Genomic DNA, 15,898 nt, shown 5'->3' with positions numbered 1-15,898 from the left:
TTGCTTTGGCATTGAGAGGATCTAGCTCCAAAGAAACCTTAAAAAGTGTTTTAGGCCAGGCGCAGTGGCTCATGCCTGTAATCCTAGCACTCTGGGAGGCCTAGAGGGGTGGAGCACTTGAGGCCAAGAGTTCGAGACCAGCCTAGGCAAAATGGCTAAACCCTGTCTACTAAAAATAGAAAAATTAGCAGGGTGGGATGGCGCATGCCTGTAGTCCCAGCTACTCGGGAGGCTGATCACAAGACTTGCCTAATCCCAGGAGGCTGAAGTTGCAGTAAGCTGATATCATGCCACTGCACTCCAAACTGGGTAACAGAGCAAGAATCTGTCTCAAAAAAAAAGAAAGAAAAAAGAAAAGTATTTTAAATACCTACCTACACATTTTACTATTAAAACAGGTAAACTTTATTCTGTAGTGAACATGGTTTTATGGGCTTTACTTTGTTAATTCTACTGCTATTAAAATATTTTACCTTAGGTGTTTAAAATTTTAGTCATAATTCTTTTATTCCAGTTTCCTTTTAAACAATCAGGAGTGGTTCCATAAGCTGAAGGTATTTAAATCCAGTATGCCATTAGATTGCAGTGGATTAAAGATAATTTCTGATATTGAGATCACAGGCCTTTCAGTAAATTTCACTTTATTCGCATGCCTTTATAATATACTTACATTGTTCCAACTTTTCAGTTTGTATTCCATTCCTAAAACAATTTTGTAAGACATCTTTCGTATAGTTTATTTTCCAAGAACTGTATCTCCCTGATCACTTGTCAGGGAGATAAATGATTTAAGCAAATAGAATTGAGTATTTCTTTTTTCTAAATATGTATTTTTTGAAGAGTTTTCTGATGATTCTTGAGTTCTAATCAATACATACCTAAAATGAGTTTGTGAAATTATTTGCTCTAGTAATACCAATTCCATAAGAACATAGATTTGACTTTGTAGAATCATCCCTTCCTTGAAGTAGTCAGGCATCTAATTTCATAATATTCATTTTTTTAGGAATTTTCTCAAATTGTGTGCACAGATTAACTTGGAACACTTAAATACCTTGAATGTCTTGTGCTCTAATATTTCTTTTTGTTAAATAAAATTACTATTAATATTAACACATAAGAACATTATGAGGCTCAACTAGGCTGATAGTTACATATATGAGTTTTAGAAATGCCAAATGAACTAGCTGTTTTCCTTCCTGCTATCACAGAGTCCTACTCACCATTGCTTTCTGGTTAGACTTTCCTTAAATGATGTCATACCAAATTCACTTATTTTCATTAGCCTCAGGTAGAGGAAAGGATTCCCTTAATCTCTCATTTTCATTAGCTTAACTAAGCAGATTTAAGTCTGAAAATAAATTCTGCATATACACTATAAAATATTTAATGATAGGAAAATAATCAAGTTATTGGAATGATTCTGAAAGGCATAAAGGAGACTTAAGGATAGCTATCATAGTATCTATGAACTTTAATATAGCTTTAATATAAATTTGATGTTTCCAAGTCTTTGTAGAGAGTATACATTTTCTTTTCTCTGGTCAGCATCCAACAGATTTCAGGAAAAATCTCTTCCATAATGTATCTTCAGTGTTGTTGGCATCGCTTTATCTGAGGTAGCTCCCTTGCAGAGCTGCCATATATTTCTCATATTGTTCTAGTCAGGGCATATGTTCAGCAGAAAGGCCAATTACAGCAGAAATGCCAATATATATTTTTCCCATTTTTTCTCTTAATTACTGTTTAGAAACTGAATCTTCTGGTCTATCTTTGATGGTATCCTATTACAGTAAAAATATAGTTCTTTGTGGAGGTGTGTACGTTTGCTATACTTCTCCAGACAAATCTAGTTTAGTAGACTTTTCTGTTTTTTTGGTTTTGTTTTGGTTTGTTTCGAGACGGAGTCTGGTTCTGTCTCCCAGGCTGGAGTGCAGTGACGCAATCTCAGCTCACTGCAAGCTCTGACTCCGGGGTGCACACCATTCTCCTGCCTCAGCCTCCTGAGTTAGCTGGGACTACAGACGCCCGCCACCACGCCCAGTTAATTTTTTTTTTTTTTTTTAATATTTTTAGTAGAGACAGGGTTTCAGCGTGTTAGCCAGGATGTTCTCGATCTCCTGACCTCGTGATCTGCCCGCCTGGCCCTCCCAAAGTGCTGGGATTACAGGTGTGAGCCACCGCGCCTGGCCTTTTGTTTTGTTTTATTATTTATTTATTTTTTGAGACAGAGTCTTACTCTGTCACCCAGGCTAGAATGCAGTGGCACCATCTTGGCTCACTGCAACCTCCACCTTCTGGGTTCAAGCAATTGTCCTGCCCTAGTCTCCCAAGTACCTGAGATTACAGGTGCCCACCACCACTCCCGGCTACGTTTAAATCATGTGAATTTATGTTAAATTATGTAAATTTGCCTTTTCTCATCAGTCCTTCTTCATTCCCCTTATAATTAATTTAATTTTTTTGTTTGTTTGGTTGGTTGGTTGGTTTTCAGACAAGAGTCTCACTCTGTTGCCAGGCTGGAGTGCAATGGCACGATCTCGGCTCACTGAAACCTCTGCCTCCTGGGTTCAATCAATTCTCCTGCCTCAGCTTCCCAAGTAGCTGGGATTATAGGCACGTACCACCACGCCCAGCTAATTTTTTTGTATTTTTAGTAGAGACTGGGTTTCACCATGTTGGCCAGGCTGGAACCTAACACAGACCACACTCAAACACCCTTATTATGCCTTTTTTAAATTTAGGTGTTAAGCATACACATTTCCTGGAATACATCTATAGTTTTTATTCTTTTAGATATATGTTTTTTACGCATTCTGTTAATCTTGCTTAAGCTTTTATTAAAACTGTCACCCTCTTAGTTTTTCTGTTTTTCGACTTACCTATTTAAATTATTTTTTGTTTCAGAGACGACCACCAGATAATTCTTTTTATGTGCGAACATGTAACAAGAATCCAAAGAAAACAAAATGGTGGTATCATGGTAAGCAGTTTGAATTTGTAGTAACTTTTTAGCATTTTGATTTGAAGATTATATATATTTGCTGTAAGACTTGGAGAAAAGAAGGGAAGCTATAATTGGTGTTATATTTATGTTATTTATGTAGTTTGGAGACGCATAATCGCCAAGTAAGCCAAGAAGTACCAAAAAAAATAGACTTTCAAACCAAATTAACCTCTCACATAATGTAAAATAGTCTGAAGTTCATATAGTAATTCGTTTTTCCAATAAATCAGATTAAAGTTATCCCTTCCTCTTTCACCTCTCCCCTCAATGCAAATGAGCTATTTTTAAAAGGCACTGGATTCTTATTCTCCTGAATTATGACTGTTCTAGTCCAGTCCCCAATCCTGGGTACATAAAACTTTTTTTTTTCATTTACAGATAATTCTGTTTAAAATATCCTTGGTTCATTGATTTGGTGATGGCCATTCTTATCTCTTAATATGTTTTCTCCTCTTGCTTGAACACTGAATGTTTGAATCATTCCCCTCCACCATTCTCCCTTTAAGGAACAACTTTGTTTTGAAAGTGAGTTTCATAGCAATCAAGGAATGGAAATATTTGTTATACATTGAGATGGTAAAGCAACTGTTCTGTCATCCAACTAGGATGGCTACAGAGAATCTTCTTTGAACTTTTCCTTCACTTTTTTTCCTTCACTTTTAAAAAGCTAATGCATTTCAGCTGTGTAGCACATGCTCCTTTCTCCTATATTTATATCAGAACAGCAGTCACAGTCAATGTGAATAATAGCTTGTCCTGGCATTATAGGTAAATTTGGGTAATCTTATCAAAGATAATCATACACTTATAAAAAGCGTAACATTAATTTTTTTATTAGAACTTTCCACAAGTCAGCGTATCTTTTTCTGCTTAGCTCTAAGTGTTATACTGCTTAGTTCCAGTATAAGACCTAGTTACCAAGACATATGGACTCTTGATGTTTCTTAGCATCATCTAATTTTCAAAGGATTACAGAGCAGGCCAGTTTCCTTATGTGACTTTCAAGGCTAGGCAGAAAGTTCAGAAACTGAACAAAGGCTTACTAAGAATTGGATAAACATTTCTATAGAATTATAAACACTTAGCATTTCAGTTTCTAGAAACTAAGCGGAATTGTATACCTCAGGTCTCAAGCTCCACAGTCCTCCTGTGTGGTGCTTCCCGACATACTTGGGTCAAGGTGAGTTGGTGTTTGCCAGATCTAAGCAAAGAGGCAAGAGAGGTTTGGTTTAGATTAATGACTATATGTATACTTCCTGGATGCTGGATGCAGGATGGAGTCACAGTTAATGAAAAACAACAAATCTGAAATTCACTTCATTTCCTGGTTTTATATGAGGAGGACTCTGCTGACATGCTAAAGCTGAGCTGCCAGATACCAGTGTTAAAGTTCTTGAAAGAGACCTCTCTCAGCTTAAATTTGTGGTTTTCTACATTATTAGTTAGAATCCTTTAAGAATTAGGCCAGTCAGTTTACCCCACTGGTATTGTCTTTGTATGCATCATAGCTTATATTTATTTCTTTTGAGGTTCTTACTTACCACACAGTGATTTATTACCATGTAAAAAGTCACCTCATTAGTGTTTAGAGGTCTTTGGATATATTAAATAAAAAGTTGTATTGATAGTGACTACACATTTCTTTATTACTTACTTGAAGTTGACTATCAATGTGTTTTCCAGAATTCCTTTATGGTTTCTGTTCACTAAGAAATTGAAGTCATACCTGCTTTGAAATGCAAATTTATTCATTGCCATTGCCAGTTAAGGCAGTTGGGGAGTGGGAGGGGATTCTTATGCTTTGAATAATCAATTGAGCAGGGAGAATAGGGTTAAAAAAAAATAAAGAAGCCTAACCAAAATAGGTATGCAAAATAGACAACTCACCTCAGCATACAGATGGGTTAAGGATTTTTTTTTATGATTCAGGGCTAGAATCTTCCTTAGAAAACAGATCTGCTTACAGTTCCATGCACAAATAAATGAATGATTGAGGCCTCAAAGTTCTATATCATAAAACAGACATGATGATTGTTCTTGGGAAGGATAGAAAGTATCTTTTGAACATGTCTCTTTGTGAGACCATAAAAATAATTTCAGTGAGGTAGCCAACTAAATCCATTTGTTTTCTGAGGTCAGTATCAGGCATATACAACTTAATTTCATAAATGATTTGCTTTCCACAGAGGGGAGGACAGATTTGTGGCTGGCTGGAACCATTCTCCTTAAAGTGTTAGAAAATTGAATGGTTAGTTATAAACTATAGGTTGAATATCCCTTATTTGAAATAGTTGGTGCCAGAAGTGTTTTGGATTTCTTTTTTTTTTCCTCAAATATTTACATATACATAATGAGCTATTTTGGGGATGGGAGCCAAGTCTAAACATGAAATTTATGTATGTTTCACATATATATTAAACACATAATCTGAGGGTAATTTTATATAAAACTTCATTTATTTTTTGAGACAGAATCTCTGTCACTTAGGCTGGAATGCAGTGGTGCGATCATGGCTCACTGCAGCCTCAACTTCCCGGGCTCAGGTGATCCTCCCACCTCAGTGTCCCAAGTAGCTGGGACTACAGGCAATGTACCACCATGCCGAGCTAATTTTTGTATATTTTGCAGGAGGTGTAGGTGGGATTTCACTATGTTGCCCAGATTGGTCTCAAATTCCTGGACTCAAGCAATCTGCCTCAGCCTCCCACAGTGCTGGGATTGCAGGCATGAGCCACCACACTGGACCTATACAGCATTTTAAATAATTTTTTGCATGAAACAGAGTTTTAACTCTGACCTGTCACATGAGGGCAGGTCTGGAATTTTCCACTTTTGGTGTCATTTTGATGCTTAAAAAGTTTCAGATTTTGGATTTAGGGATGTTCACCCCATGTAACTTAAGGCTCCTGTTGAAGGTTGGTTTCAGAGACCCAGGCTCATAGGAAATGAATTGTTATAATGTTTAGATGGCATATCCAACAAAATGAGTCTGTAATTTGGGGGAGGTGTAGAGGAATACTGGTTTTTAAAAACCATGGACTGCATGCTGATTCTGTTCAGCTGGAATATTTCTATAGCATATAAAGACTACAAGAGGGCAGGAGCATAAAATTGTCTCAGACTAGTAGTATCAAACTCCTTTTCTTCCTGCCTTATAGTTGCTGTCCATAGATTTACCTGTGTTGTGAACTTTTTTATTTGTACTACCTTTTGGAGTTACAAAACCATTTACTAAATTCCTGAGTCTAAACTTTTACTCTGTTTGTGCTTCTGTTTCCTGCTGATTAACAAGTCTGTTGTCTGCCTACTTTGAAATATTTCTTGAATTAGTTCATTAAAGGAAAATTTTAATTCCCTAAATTGTTGAGAGACAAAACTAAATATTTTTTCTTTCTTGGAGGTAGCATACACTTCATATCCACTGACCTATATTACTGTGTTCCTTCTTTTTCTAGTCTTCTGTCTCTGGGGATATACAAGGAGATGGGTTTCCATGATAGTTGGAAAACTATATGATAGTTTTTATTCTCAGGAGAAAACTAAATGACCTTCTTCTAATATAGTTCTCTCTCATTTATATTTCTCAGAAGCACAGTGAAGTTAGCCATGGTCGGTGTCACCTCTTTGAAACTGGTAGTTTGTATGTTATATTTGAAAGTGTAATTTTAGTAAAGGCTTCTGAAGTTCCAGGAAAAATATAAATGGTTAATATTAGATTTTTCTTTAAGCCATTGTCTTGTCATAAATACTTTAGCCAAGAGATTAAATACACCATTCTTTTACCACCTTTTGTTGGCCTGTATTTGTCTTGACCCAGAATGGGTTTACTCAGTTATTTATTTATTTATTTATTTATTTATTTATTTAGGTTGGGGGGTTAGTCTGTCCTGGTATCCAATAACACTTTCTTCTGGCTAGCAAACTGTGTTCTTTCTACTAATGGATAAGTTTTTTGCTTCTTAGTTATGACCATCCTATTTAGAAAAAGGATGGCCGTGACTTTGGCTCATACCTGTATCTATACTTAGAATTTGCTTATAAACTCTTGATTACATATAGCCATCATGGATTTGTAATCCCGCAAGTTCCTGTGGATCTAGCTGTTATAGATCATTTGTTTCTTCAAAACTAGGTGGGTAGTATCATAACAGGGATTGAGATATGGAAAATAGCTTCACAAAGATACCGTAATCATTTTGGTAGCACATTCTGCAGAAACCCACTATACTAAAATGAACAAGCTAATAAAGATGCATTTATGCTACCACCTGTCAAAGATGGCATGTGGAGATACAAGTTTATTGGTAGTTAACTAGATAACATTATGTTCAAATTGAATTTTATCTGTCACTTTTCTTATTGTATACATTGTTATCTTGTATCACCTTAAAATTTATCCTCAGTAGTTTGACATATTAGGTAGAATTTAGTGCCATCTTTTAGCTTAGAGATTTGAGTATGATTCGTTTTAGTGTTAGTTTTAGGGACCAACCCTATTGTTACTCTATTGCAGAAGTGATGTTTTAAGGAACTTCTTCATATTCCTAAGTTTGTTTTATATCCATAACAAGTATATGTTCTCTGTTCCAAGTACCACAATAATTTAAAGAACATCCCTTTTTTTTTTTGGAGATGGTGTTGCCTAGGGATCACGGCTCACTGCAGCCTCAACCTCTGAGACTCAAGCGATCCTCCCACCTCAGCCTCAGCGTCCCAAGTAGCTGGGACTACAGGCATGCACTACCATGCCAGGCTAATTTTTATATTTTTTTAGAGGCAAGATTTTGCCATATTGCCTAGGCTGGTCTTGAACTCCTGGGCTCAAGCAGTTCATCCACCTCAGCCTCCCAAAATGCTGGAATTACAGGCGTGAGCCACTTTGCATTGCCAAAAAAATTGTGAGTGAACCTTACAGGATATAAACTACTTGTTTTCTTAAAGATACTATTCTTATTTATTTTAAGGCATCTAATGAATTAGGGATGATTTATTTTTAAACTGTAGTCTGTTTGGAATACTCTGCGTTTACCCAGCTTAGAAGTCAGATTTTACTGGTTTTTAATTAGCGGTATATCAATTCTAACATGAGACAGCGTATTGATGTTTTGTGTTGCTCTAAAGAAACACCTGAGACTAATTTATAAGAAGAGAAGTTTATTTGGCTCATAGTTTGGCAGACTATACAGAAGCATAGTGCTGGCATCTGCTTCTGGTGAGGCCTCAGGAAGCTTTTACTCATGGTGGAAGGTGAAGGGAGAGCAGGCAAGTCACATGGCAAGAGAGGGAGCCATCCCAGACTCTTTAACAGCCAGATCTCAAGTGAACTAATGACTGCAAGGAGGGCACCAAACCATTCCTGAGGGATCTGCCCCCATGACCCAAACACCTCCCCATTAGGCCCCTCTCCAACATGGGGGATCACTCATTTCAGCATGAGATTTGAAGGGGCAGATACCCAAACTATATCAGACAGTTTGTAAAATATTTTGGCTAGGATTTCAGAATTTTTCCTTGAGTGCTTTCACAACTCTTGGCCACCAGTCTTAGTTTCTTTATGTAGCTTCCTTCTGAAGAATAACATCCTCAGAATAAATGTTTCAGATATGTTTCGTGAAATTTTATAAAATAAATAATGAATTCTAAAGTTGTCTGTGTTACATATATATGTGTTGAGACTACCAGAAGTTATTATTAAATAATGACCCCATTTGCGTATGTATCTATACTTGCTGAAAGCTTATTTTCTCTCCTTTTTTTTTTTTTTTTTTTTTTTGAGACATAGCTTCCCTCTGTCTCCCAGGCGGGAGTGCAGTGGCGCAGTCTTGGGTCACTGCAACCTCTGCCTCCCGGATTCGAGCAATTCCCTTGCCTCGGCCTCCTGAGCAGCTGGGACCATTGGTGTGTACCACCATGCCCAGCTAATTTTTGTATTTTTAGTAGAGAGAGGATTTCACCATGTTGGCCAGGCTGGTCTCAAACTCCTGACCTCAAGTGATCTGCCTGCCTTGGCCTCCCAAAGTGCTGGGATTACAGGTGTGGGCCACCATGTCCAGCCTGAAAGCTTATTTTCTAAAGGGAAATTAATCTTAACTGTTTATTGATTTGGAGATTGTATCTCATTGGTAAAGAAAGGTTACTTCCTTCATAGTCTAAAGACAAGTTGTGTATTATTCTGTGTTAAATAGCATGGCAGTGTTGATCAGGAGTTTACGTCCTATCTCATTACAATGTGAACTTGTTGCCCATAAAATAATTCTCTTAAGATTAATACATCCTGAATACGTACTAACATGTCATATCAGTTTATTATTTTAAATAGAATGTACTAATAACATATCATTTTAAGGTTTGTGGGAACTATTTCTCTGAAAGAATAAAACTTAATTTGTTTATCACTGTATAATTGAACACAGATTACACTTTGTATTCACAGGTTTGGGGGAGGCAGATCAGACATGTAAACTGTGTACTTCTTGCTAATTGAAATTATTTCTACATTAAACAAACTTGTAGAATTTACTTATACATGCTTGACTTTTTAATTATCTTCTTTCTCCTTTTCTTAAAGATGATACTTGTTGATGCCACTGTTATCATCCTCCTAGCAGAAGATAGTCCTACTGAGAAAATGAGCACTTTGATCATTCAGTCTTTGAACTTTAACCTTTGACTGGAAGTGACCTATAGGCAATGAAGACTACTTCCTTTTACTGCATTTTTACTTGTGTGCATTCTGGGCGCATGTTGATCGCTGGTTCAGTCCAGGCAACTGACATGCTTTTATTAGTCATACAGTATTAATGCAGGTGTCAGGAAACGTCAAATATAATTCCATTTTTTTTATTTTTTTAAGCTTTTGGAAAAGCTCCAGGTCCTTATGTATTGTGCAATAACAATGACTTCCTTGGCGGTTTTGGTACGTTCATTGCCGGCAATGGACGTTGTAACAGGAAAAGTTTTCATTAACTCCTGCCACTCAATGATTAATGCATGATAGGGCCTATGAAATGAACTTGTCGGTTATAGTGGGAATATAAATAAAGTGAGGGATCCAACATTACTTTAAAAGTCACCCCAACTGTTTATATTTGGATTCTATGCACTGTGATCCTAAGGTTAACAGCATGAATTAACATGCGCCTTTAAAGGACTGTAATGAAAGATCATTGCGTATTTATTGAATTGTTTATATCTACTGTCAAGTTGTTTTGACATGGAAGATTTTCAAGTAACATTGGCAGAGAGGTACAGTATGTTATCCCTATGGTGAAAATAAATTCATTTGTTGTATATAGTTCCTCAATCTCTGAAGTAAAGGTATGAGTAATATAGGGTATGAATGGTTTAATCAAGGCTTTATTTTGGAAGTAAGAAAAATGGCAGTGATGATTAAATTGCTGCAGTCCATAATTTGGGCTTGTTATTTGTACATTAAAGATTTTTTCCAAGTAGGTTACACTCTGTTCACTTCCTGCTAGCCATCAGCATGAGCCCTACTGCCTAAACACTATTTCATTTATTTATGTTTGGAAAACCCGTAAACATTTTTGTTTGCAATCTTGTTTCTTTTATTATAAGTCAAGTTTGAATGTTACAGTACTTTTATTGAAAAACCTTTGTTAAGTTTTTTCTTGTAAATTTTCTTTACTTGTAAGTATCATCTTGTCCTTTAATCCTGTACCCTAAAATAAGAAATACATTTTTGACAGAGGCTTAATGTTTTAACAAAAGAGTGTGGACATTTTTATTTTAAAATTTAGGCAAAAATCGCTGTCAAATGGTTGCTTATTTGTCTCACACAGCCATATAGTTTTTCCTGGAGGGTTTTGTTTTGTTGTTGAAAAGACTTTGCTTACAGTTAGATAAAATTTTCTACAGAAAAAAAATCATTGAAAGGTCCAATTCTCAGTACCATGTGAGTTAATGATACTGCAACTAAGTTCTTTTTAAGAAGTGATTAATGTATTTTATAAATTACCTTTTCACATATGCAAAATCTGTTTCTACTACAGTGTTATTTTTACTAATGCCTTATTGTTGCACTCTTTTTGAAATATCCTGCAGTGAATATATGAATCAATTTGGGCTTAAAACTAAAAGCCAGTTGGCTGAAAGGTTTGAAATATGTACCCCAGTAAAACCATTCAATCAATAATTGGTAAATATTTTAAAATTGTTTTTAATCTGTATAGATGACATTTTGTAGCTTTGTACATGTTGTTAATTAAGGGCATATAATTTTACACTCTAAAAGTATAATTGCTGAACTCAGGGGTGGGTAGACTTCAAAAATATGTCTGCTATAGAAATAACTTGAAAAAAAAATTAAAACCATGGCCAGCCACCAAATTGTGGACACTGTTTATATACCGCTAGTTAACAATTACCACTTTTAAAAAATTATAAACATTTTTGTTCTGTCTTGACTAGATAAATATAAATTCTCACAGTGATCTCTGTCAGTTTTATTAGTTGACCTGTTTAACCAAGACAGAAAGTCTTTGAATTACTCAGAGTTTTAAACTGCTTTTAATATGAAAATTGCAGCTGTAAATTATGTATTTTCATATTTTACATAACTGCTCTACACTACCGTTTGACTTGATCTTTTTCTGGGGGTTGGGGAGAAATCTCTCTCCATATTGCTGGTTCTCTTACTAAAATGCTTTTATAAAGAAATGACTGGTGACATTTATTCACCAAAGGAATTAATATACTGGGTCAAAGATTAACAATGCTATACTATAGAGTAATAGGTCATATATAGCCTCAATTGAGTTTTTTATAACAATATTTTAACATACCTCTCTCTCTACATATAAATACCATAAACTAAAATGAAACATAGGAAAGTAGAAGAAAATGAAATAATTTCGGTACATCTTACGGTTTAAAGAGAAGAAAATAAGGTGAAATATCCTAAAATATAGGAGCACAAACATTTAAAATTCATAATCAGGTTAACAACACTCTCTTGAAATTTAGGAATCATTGAAAACTCCTTGCACTTAATTTATATGTTAGTTACATTATTAAAAGTCGTAGGACATTTATCTGAGTCATTGCTCTACAGAGCAATTAATGAATGGCTTGTAATAATAAAAAGAATATTTCTCTGTAATGCATTGTTGAAAGACAACCAGAATATCAAGAAAATGTATATAGGGATATGCTACTTGCCCCCTCCCTGCATTTCCTCGTGGGGCACTATTTGCTACATAGGCCTACAGAATTAGACTTTCATACTTAGAAGATAATGTACACTTTTCTTTTTTTATTTATTTATTTATTTATTTTTAAGCCATTCTTCTGGTTTGCCAAATTCTATTAAGACAGTAATACATTTGCTTCCTTATTTATGCATGCTTAGATCATGAACATGGTGCCCTTCCTTTTTTTTTTTTTTTTTTTTTTTTTTTGGTCAAGTAGGGATTAATGCCATAGGTTTTAAAGAGAAGGATTGTTTTCAGTTTTTAAGAGAATTTTTATAAAATACATTTTATGGTTGTTCTCTTAAGGAATTAATATTCACTTCTGAAGCACTTACTTGTAATATATAATTTATCATGTTAGCCAGCAGGGAAATAAAGCATTTTTAATCCCCAGAAGAAAGTGCTGGAAATAGCATCTATATAGTCAACAGTTCACCTGGAGAAAGATCTTAATCCTTGTTGTTTTGACTAGGAATATCAATATTTGGTATAAAGTAACTAGAATAGTTTACTACTTTTTCCCTTATGAAATTTTAAATATATGCAAATATGTACATCATTAGATTCCTGTGGTGGATAGTAATTTCTTCAGATTCTAAAACAGGTGTCTAGTGACTGCTTAATTGTTTCCAAGTTGCGTCAAAGATGAATTGGTAAATAATGGAAATGAGTAGTGATATGAAAATGGTTATGTAACTACATATTACTTGTTTCTGGTAATCAAGTCTTATTTTTTAAAAGCCTATTGTTTTTCAGAATTGAGATATTTAAACCTTGTTATAACTTCTTCCTAAAGATAGAAGAGAAGAGGAGGTACTGTGTGTTCAAAAATTTTTTTAAATAAAGAATTCAGTGTCACTAGTTCTAAGCCTTTATGGTGACTGCTGCTTATATTTCTTATCTCATGTTCATTAATTTTTTTGTACATATCTTAGCTGAATGCTTAAAATTTGCAATTGTGTATGTAAATTGCTTTTCAATAAGAACTGAAGCTTAATCATATTATTTTCTGAGAATTCATTATCAAAATCAGCTACTATACTGTTCTGTGTTACAGTAATGCCCTTACTGCTTGTGCATGATTGAGGTCTGTGAAGAAGGTGTCTTTTAATCTGCACCAACTGGCCCCAATCCTCTTTGCAGTCTTTTCTAAATTTTTAAAAATCTGTCCTTTCTTTTTCTTCCTATTTTTCTGTCTCTTCCCACAGATGTTCAGTGTATCAGTCTTCCACAGTTTCCTTTTCTCACTTCTAATTTATTCTCTTTTTTTTTTCCCTGAAGTTAGGGAATCTACAGAAGGAAGATTATTAAAATTATGCCATGAATTTTTGAAAAATTTAAAATGGCTCTCCTACCTACAAATAAAATACATGGAATTTCTGATACTAATTTCAGTTTGTCAGTAGATGGCTAAATTTGTTGAATAATTGACTGCTTGGCAAATGAGCTGTTAGCTGTAATTAGTTCTTCACTACTAATATTAAGGAAATTTTGTTATTTTTGGATGAGGACTCTCCCAAAGCCAAATTATTGCCCAAGCAAATTATTTATTTTTCCATTTAAATTTGAGTCATTTTGAGATGTGGAATGATGATTATTTTTATTTTTTATTTATTTATTTATTTATTTTTGAGACGGAGTCTTGTTCTGTCACCTGGGCTTTAGTGCAGTGGCACAATCTGGCTCATTTCAACCTCCGCCTCCTGGGTCTAAGCGTTTCTTCTGCCTCGGCCTCCTGAGTAGCTGGGATTACAGGCATGCACTGCCACACCTGACTAATTTTTGTATTTTTAGTAGAGACAAGGTTTCACTATGTTGGCCAGGCTGGTGTCGAACTCCTGACTTCAAGCTGATCTGCCCACCTCAGCCTCCCAAAGTGTTGTGATTACAGGCATGACCCACTGCACCCAGCCTGGAATCGTTTTTTAAAAATAATTTGTGGGAAACTTGCTTTCTCAACATAAATTGTGTGGGGGTTGTTTTTGTTTTTTGAGACAGGTTCTTTCTCTGTTGCCCAGGCTGGAGTGTGCAGTGGAACAATCATTGCAGCCTTGACCTTCTTGGCTCAAGCAATCCTCCTGCCTCCCGAGTAGCTGAGTCTACAGGTGTGTGCCACCATGCCTGAATGGATGTGCAGTTTGTTTGTTTTTTTTCTGTTTTTTGTTTTTTCTTTAAGACACGAGGTCTCACCGTGTTGCCCAGGCTGATCTTCAATTCCTGGGCTCAGGCATTCCTCCTGCCTCAGCCTCCCAAAGTGCTGGGATTACAGGTGCAAGCCACCATGCCTCATCTGTTTGCTGATTTAAGACAGGTTTATGTGCATTATTATCTTTAGAGGCACGTAGAATTTAGACATATACTTGAAACTTGGCTCTCTATCCTGAAAGTTGAAGTTAGAGTTCTTTGATCCTGGTGAGATGTTAATTGTAATTTTAATTTTCACATGTTAATATTGTGACTTGTATTTTGTGATGAGTCTCTAAAATGATTAAATGACTATTTTTTTTATGAAAAATTTTTTGTTAATAAAATATCAGAGTATTTTGAGTATGTGGAAGGAATGCCTGAATAGAAGCTGATCTATCTTAACATACCTCAATAACTCCAGTTTTAATATGGTGAGTGAGGAGTTGACTGGGAAAAGGAGAGATCCAGTTCTTGTTCTAGTCCTTGGCACATACACTTTCTGGGTTTTGAGAAAAGGATGATCCTACCACAGTTCTAAGTTGTTTTCTCAAAGGCAAAAACATGATTTCGAAATGACATCACTTGTCAGATTTTCTGGTATGTGGAAAGATTGAATAATCCTGCATCTTTTGAAGCCTGAAACATACAATTTAAAGCCTGAAATCTACCATAAGGAACTTGGTAAATTTTGTCAGATACCATGAAAATGCACCTCTTCATAGTTAACCACAGATTGTATATGTAAAGGCAAATTGGTGGTCAGGCTCAAGGTAAAATAATTATTTGAATGGATTATTGGGTTGATTAGTAGCCAAAAACTAAATGCATGTTCAGGTCAAAAGGAATTTGTTCATTTTAGTTGGTACCATTTTCCTTTTATTATTCAGAACTACAGATTGTGCATTTTTTTAATAGGAATGAAAGCTCATGCTTACGGATTTGAGTAGGGTGGATGTATATATTTTATAAATTCAAGTTGCAAAATATGTAAAGTCACTACTTTTTAAATAGAATATAAATGTTAAAACAGACAAATCTATGTTATATATTTTTTAATACATGTATCAGACTTGTTAGTTGAATGCAGATTACTTTGTGTGCTTTATGGAATTTCATAACTTTTAATAATAAAGCAGTTGTCACTGGATTTTTTTCTGTAGACTTGAATACTAAATGGGATAGATACCAGACCTCTTTTTGGTTTATGATGTAAAACTTTATTTGTACAGTAGTTTCTCTTCACAAAAGACTGAATTTTAAAGGATTATAGAAACAGGAACATGTCCATTTCCAAAATGAGTGCAACAGAATGAAGATAGTCACTCAAACCATCTATTTAACACATCATCTTTATGTAATATGTAGCTAGTTTTAGTGTTTATGTTTTAATAAGTCCCAATTAAAGACTGAGCGTTTTCAGAGAAGATGGAAATGGAGACCCAGGCACTTGTTTAGAGTTATCGTGAGTCCAATGTTTCTGAACTTCAAGTTG

The 15,898-nt window shown here is 35.2% G+C and overlaps 1 protein-coding gene across 2 annotated transcripts in view; it reads left to right on the top strand.

Moving 5' to 3' along the window:
* UBE2W (ubiquitin conjugating enzyme E2 W) overlaps window positions 1-13,080 on the top strand; it is a 73,292-nt gene extending 60,212 nt beyond the window's left edge. For both annotated transcript variants that reach the window (XM_025393318.1, XM_025393317.1), the window contains 2 exons: window positions 2,908-2,983; window positions 9,576-13,080. In XM_025393318.1, the coding sequence (XP_025249103.1) occupies window positions 2,908-2,983; window positions 9,576-9,589 (90 nt within the window). In that variant the 3' untranslated portion in view covers window positions 9,590-13,080. The remainder of the gene's footprint in view (window positions 1-2,907; window positions 2,984-9,575) is intronic.
* Window positions 13,081-15,898: the final 2,818 nt, after the last annotated feature.

The sequence above is a fragment of the Theropithecus gelada genome, chromosome 8, assembly GCF_003255815.1.
Source record: "Theropithecus gelada isolate Dixy chromosome 8, Tgel_1.0, whole genome shotgun sequence".
Taxonomy (NCBI): Eukaryota; Metazoa; Chordata; class Mammalia; order Primates; family Cercopithecidae; genus Theropithecus; species Theropithecus gelada.
This window is presented reverse-complemented; position numbering and strand designations above follow the sequence as displayed.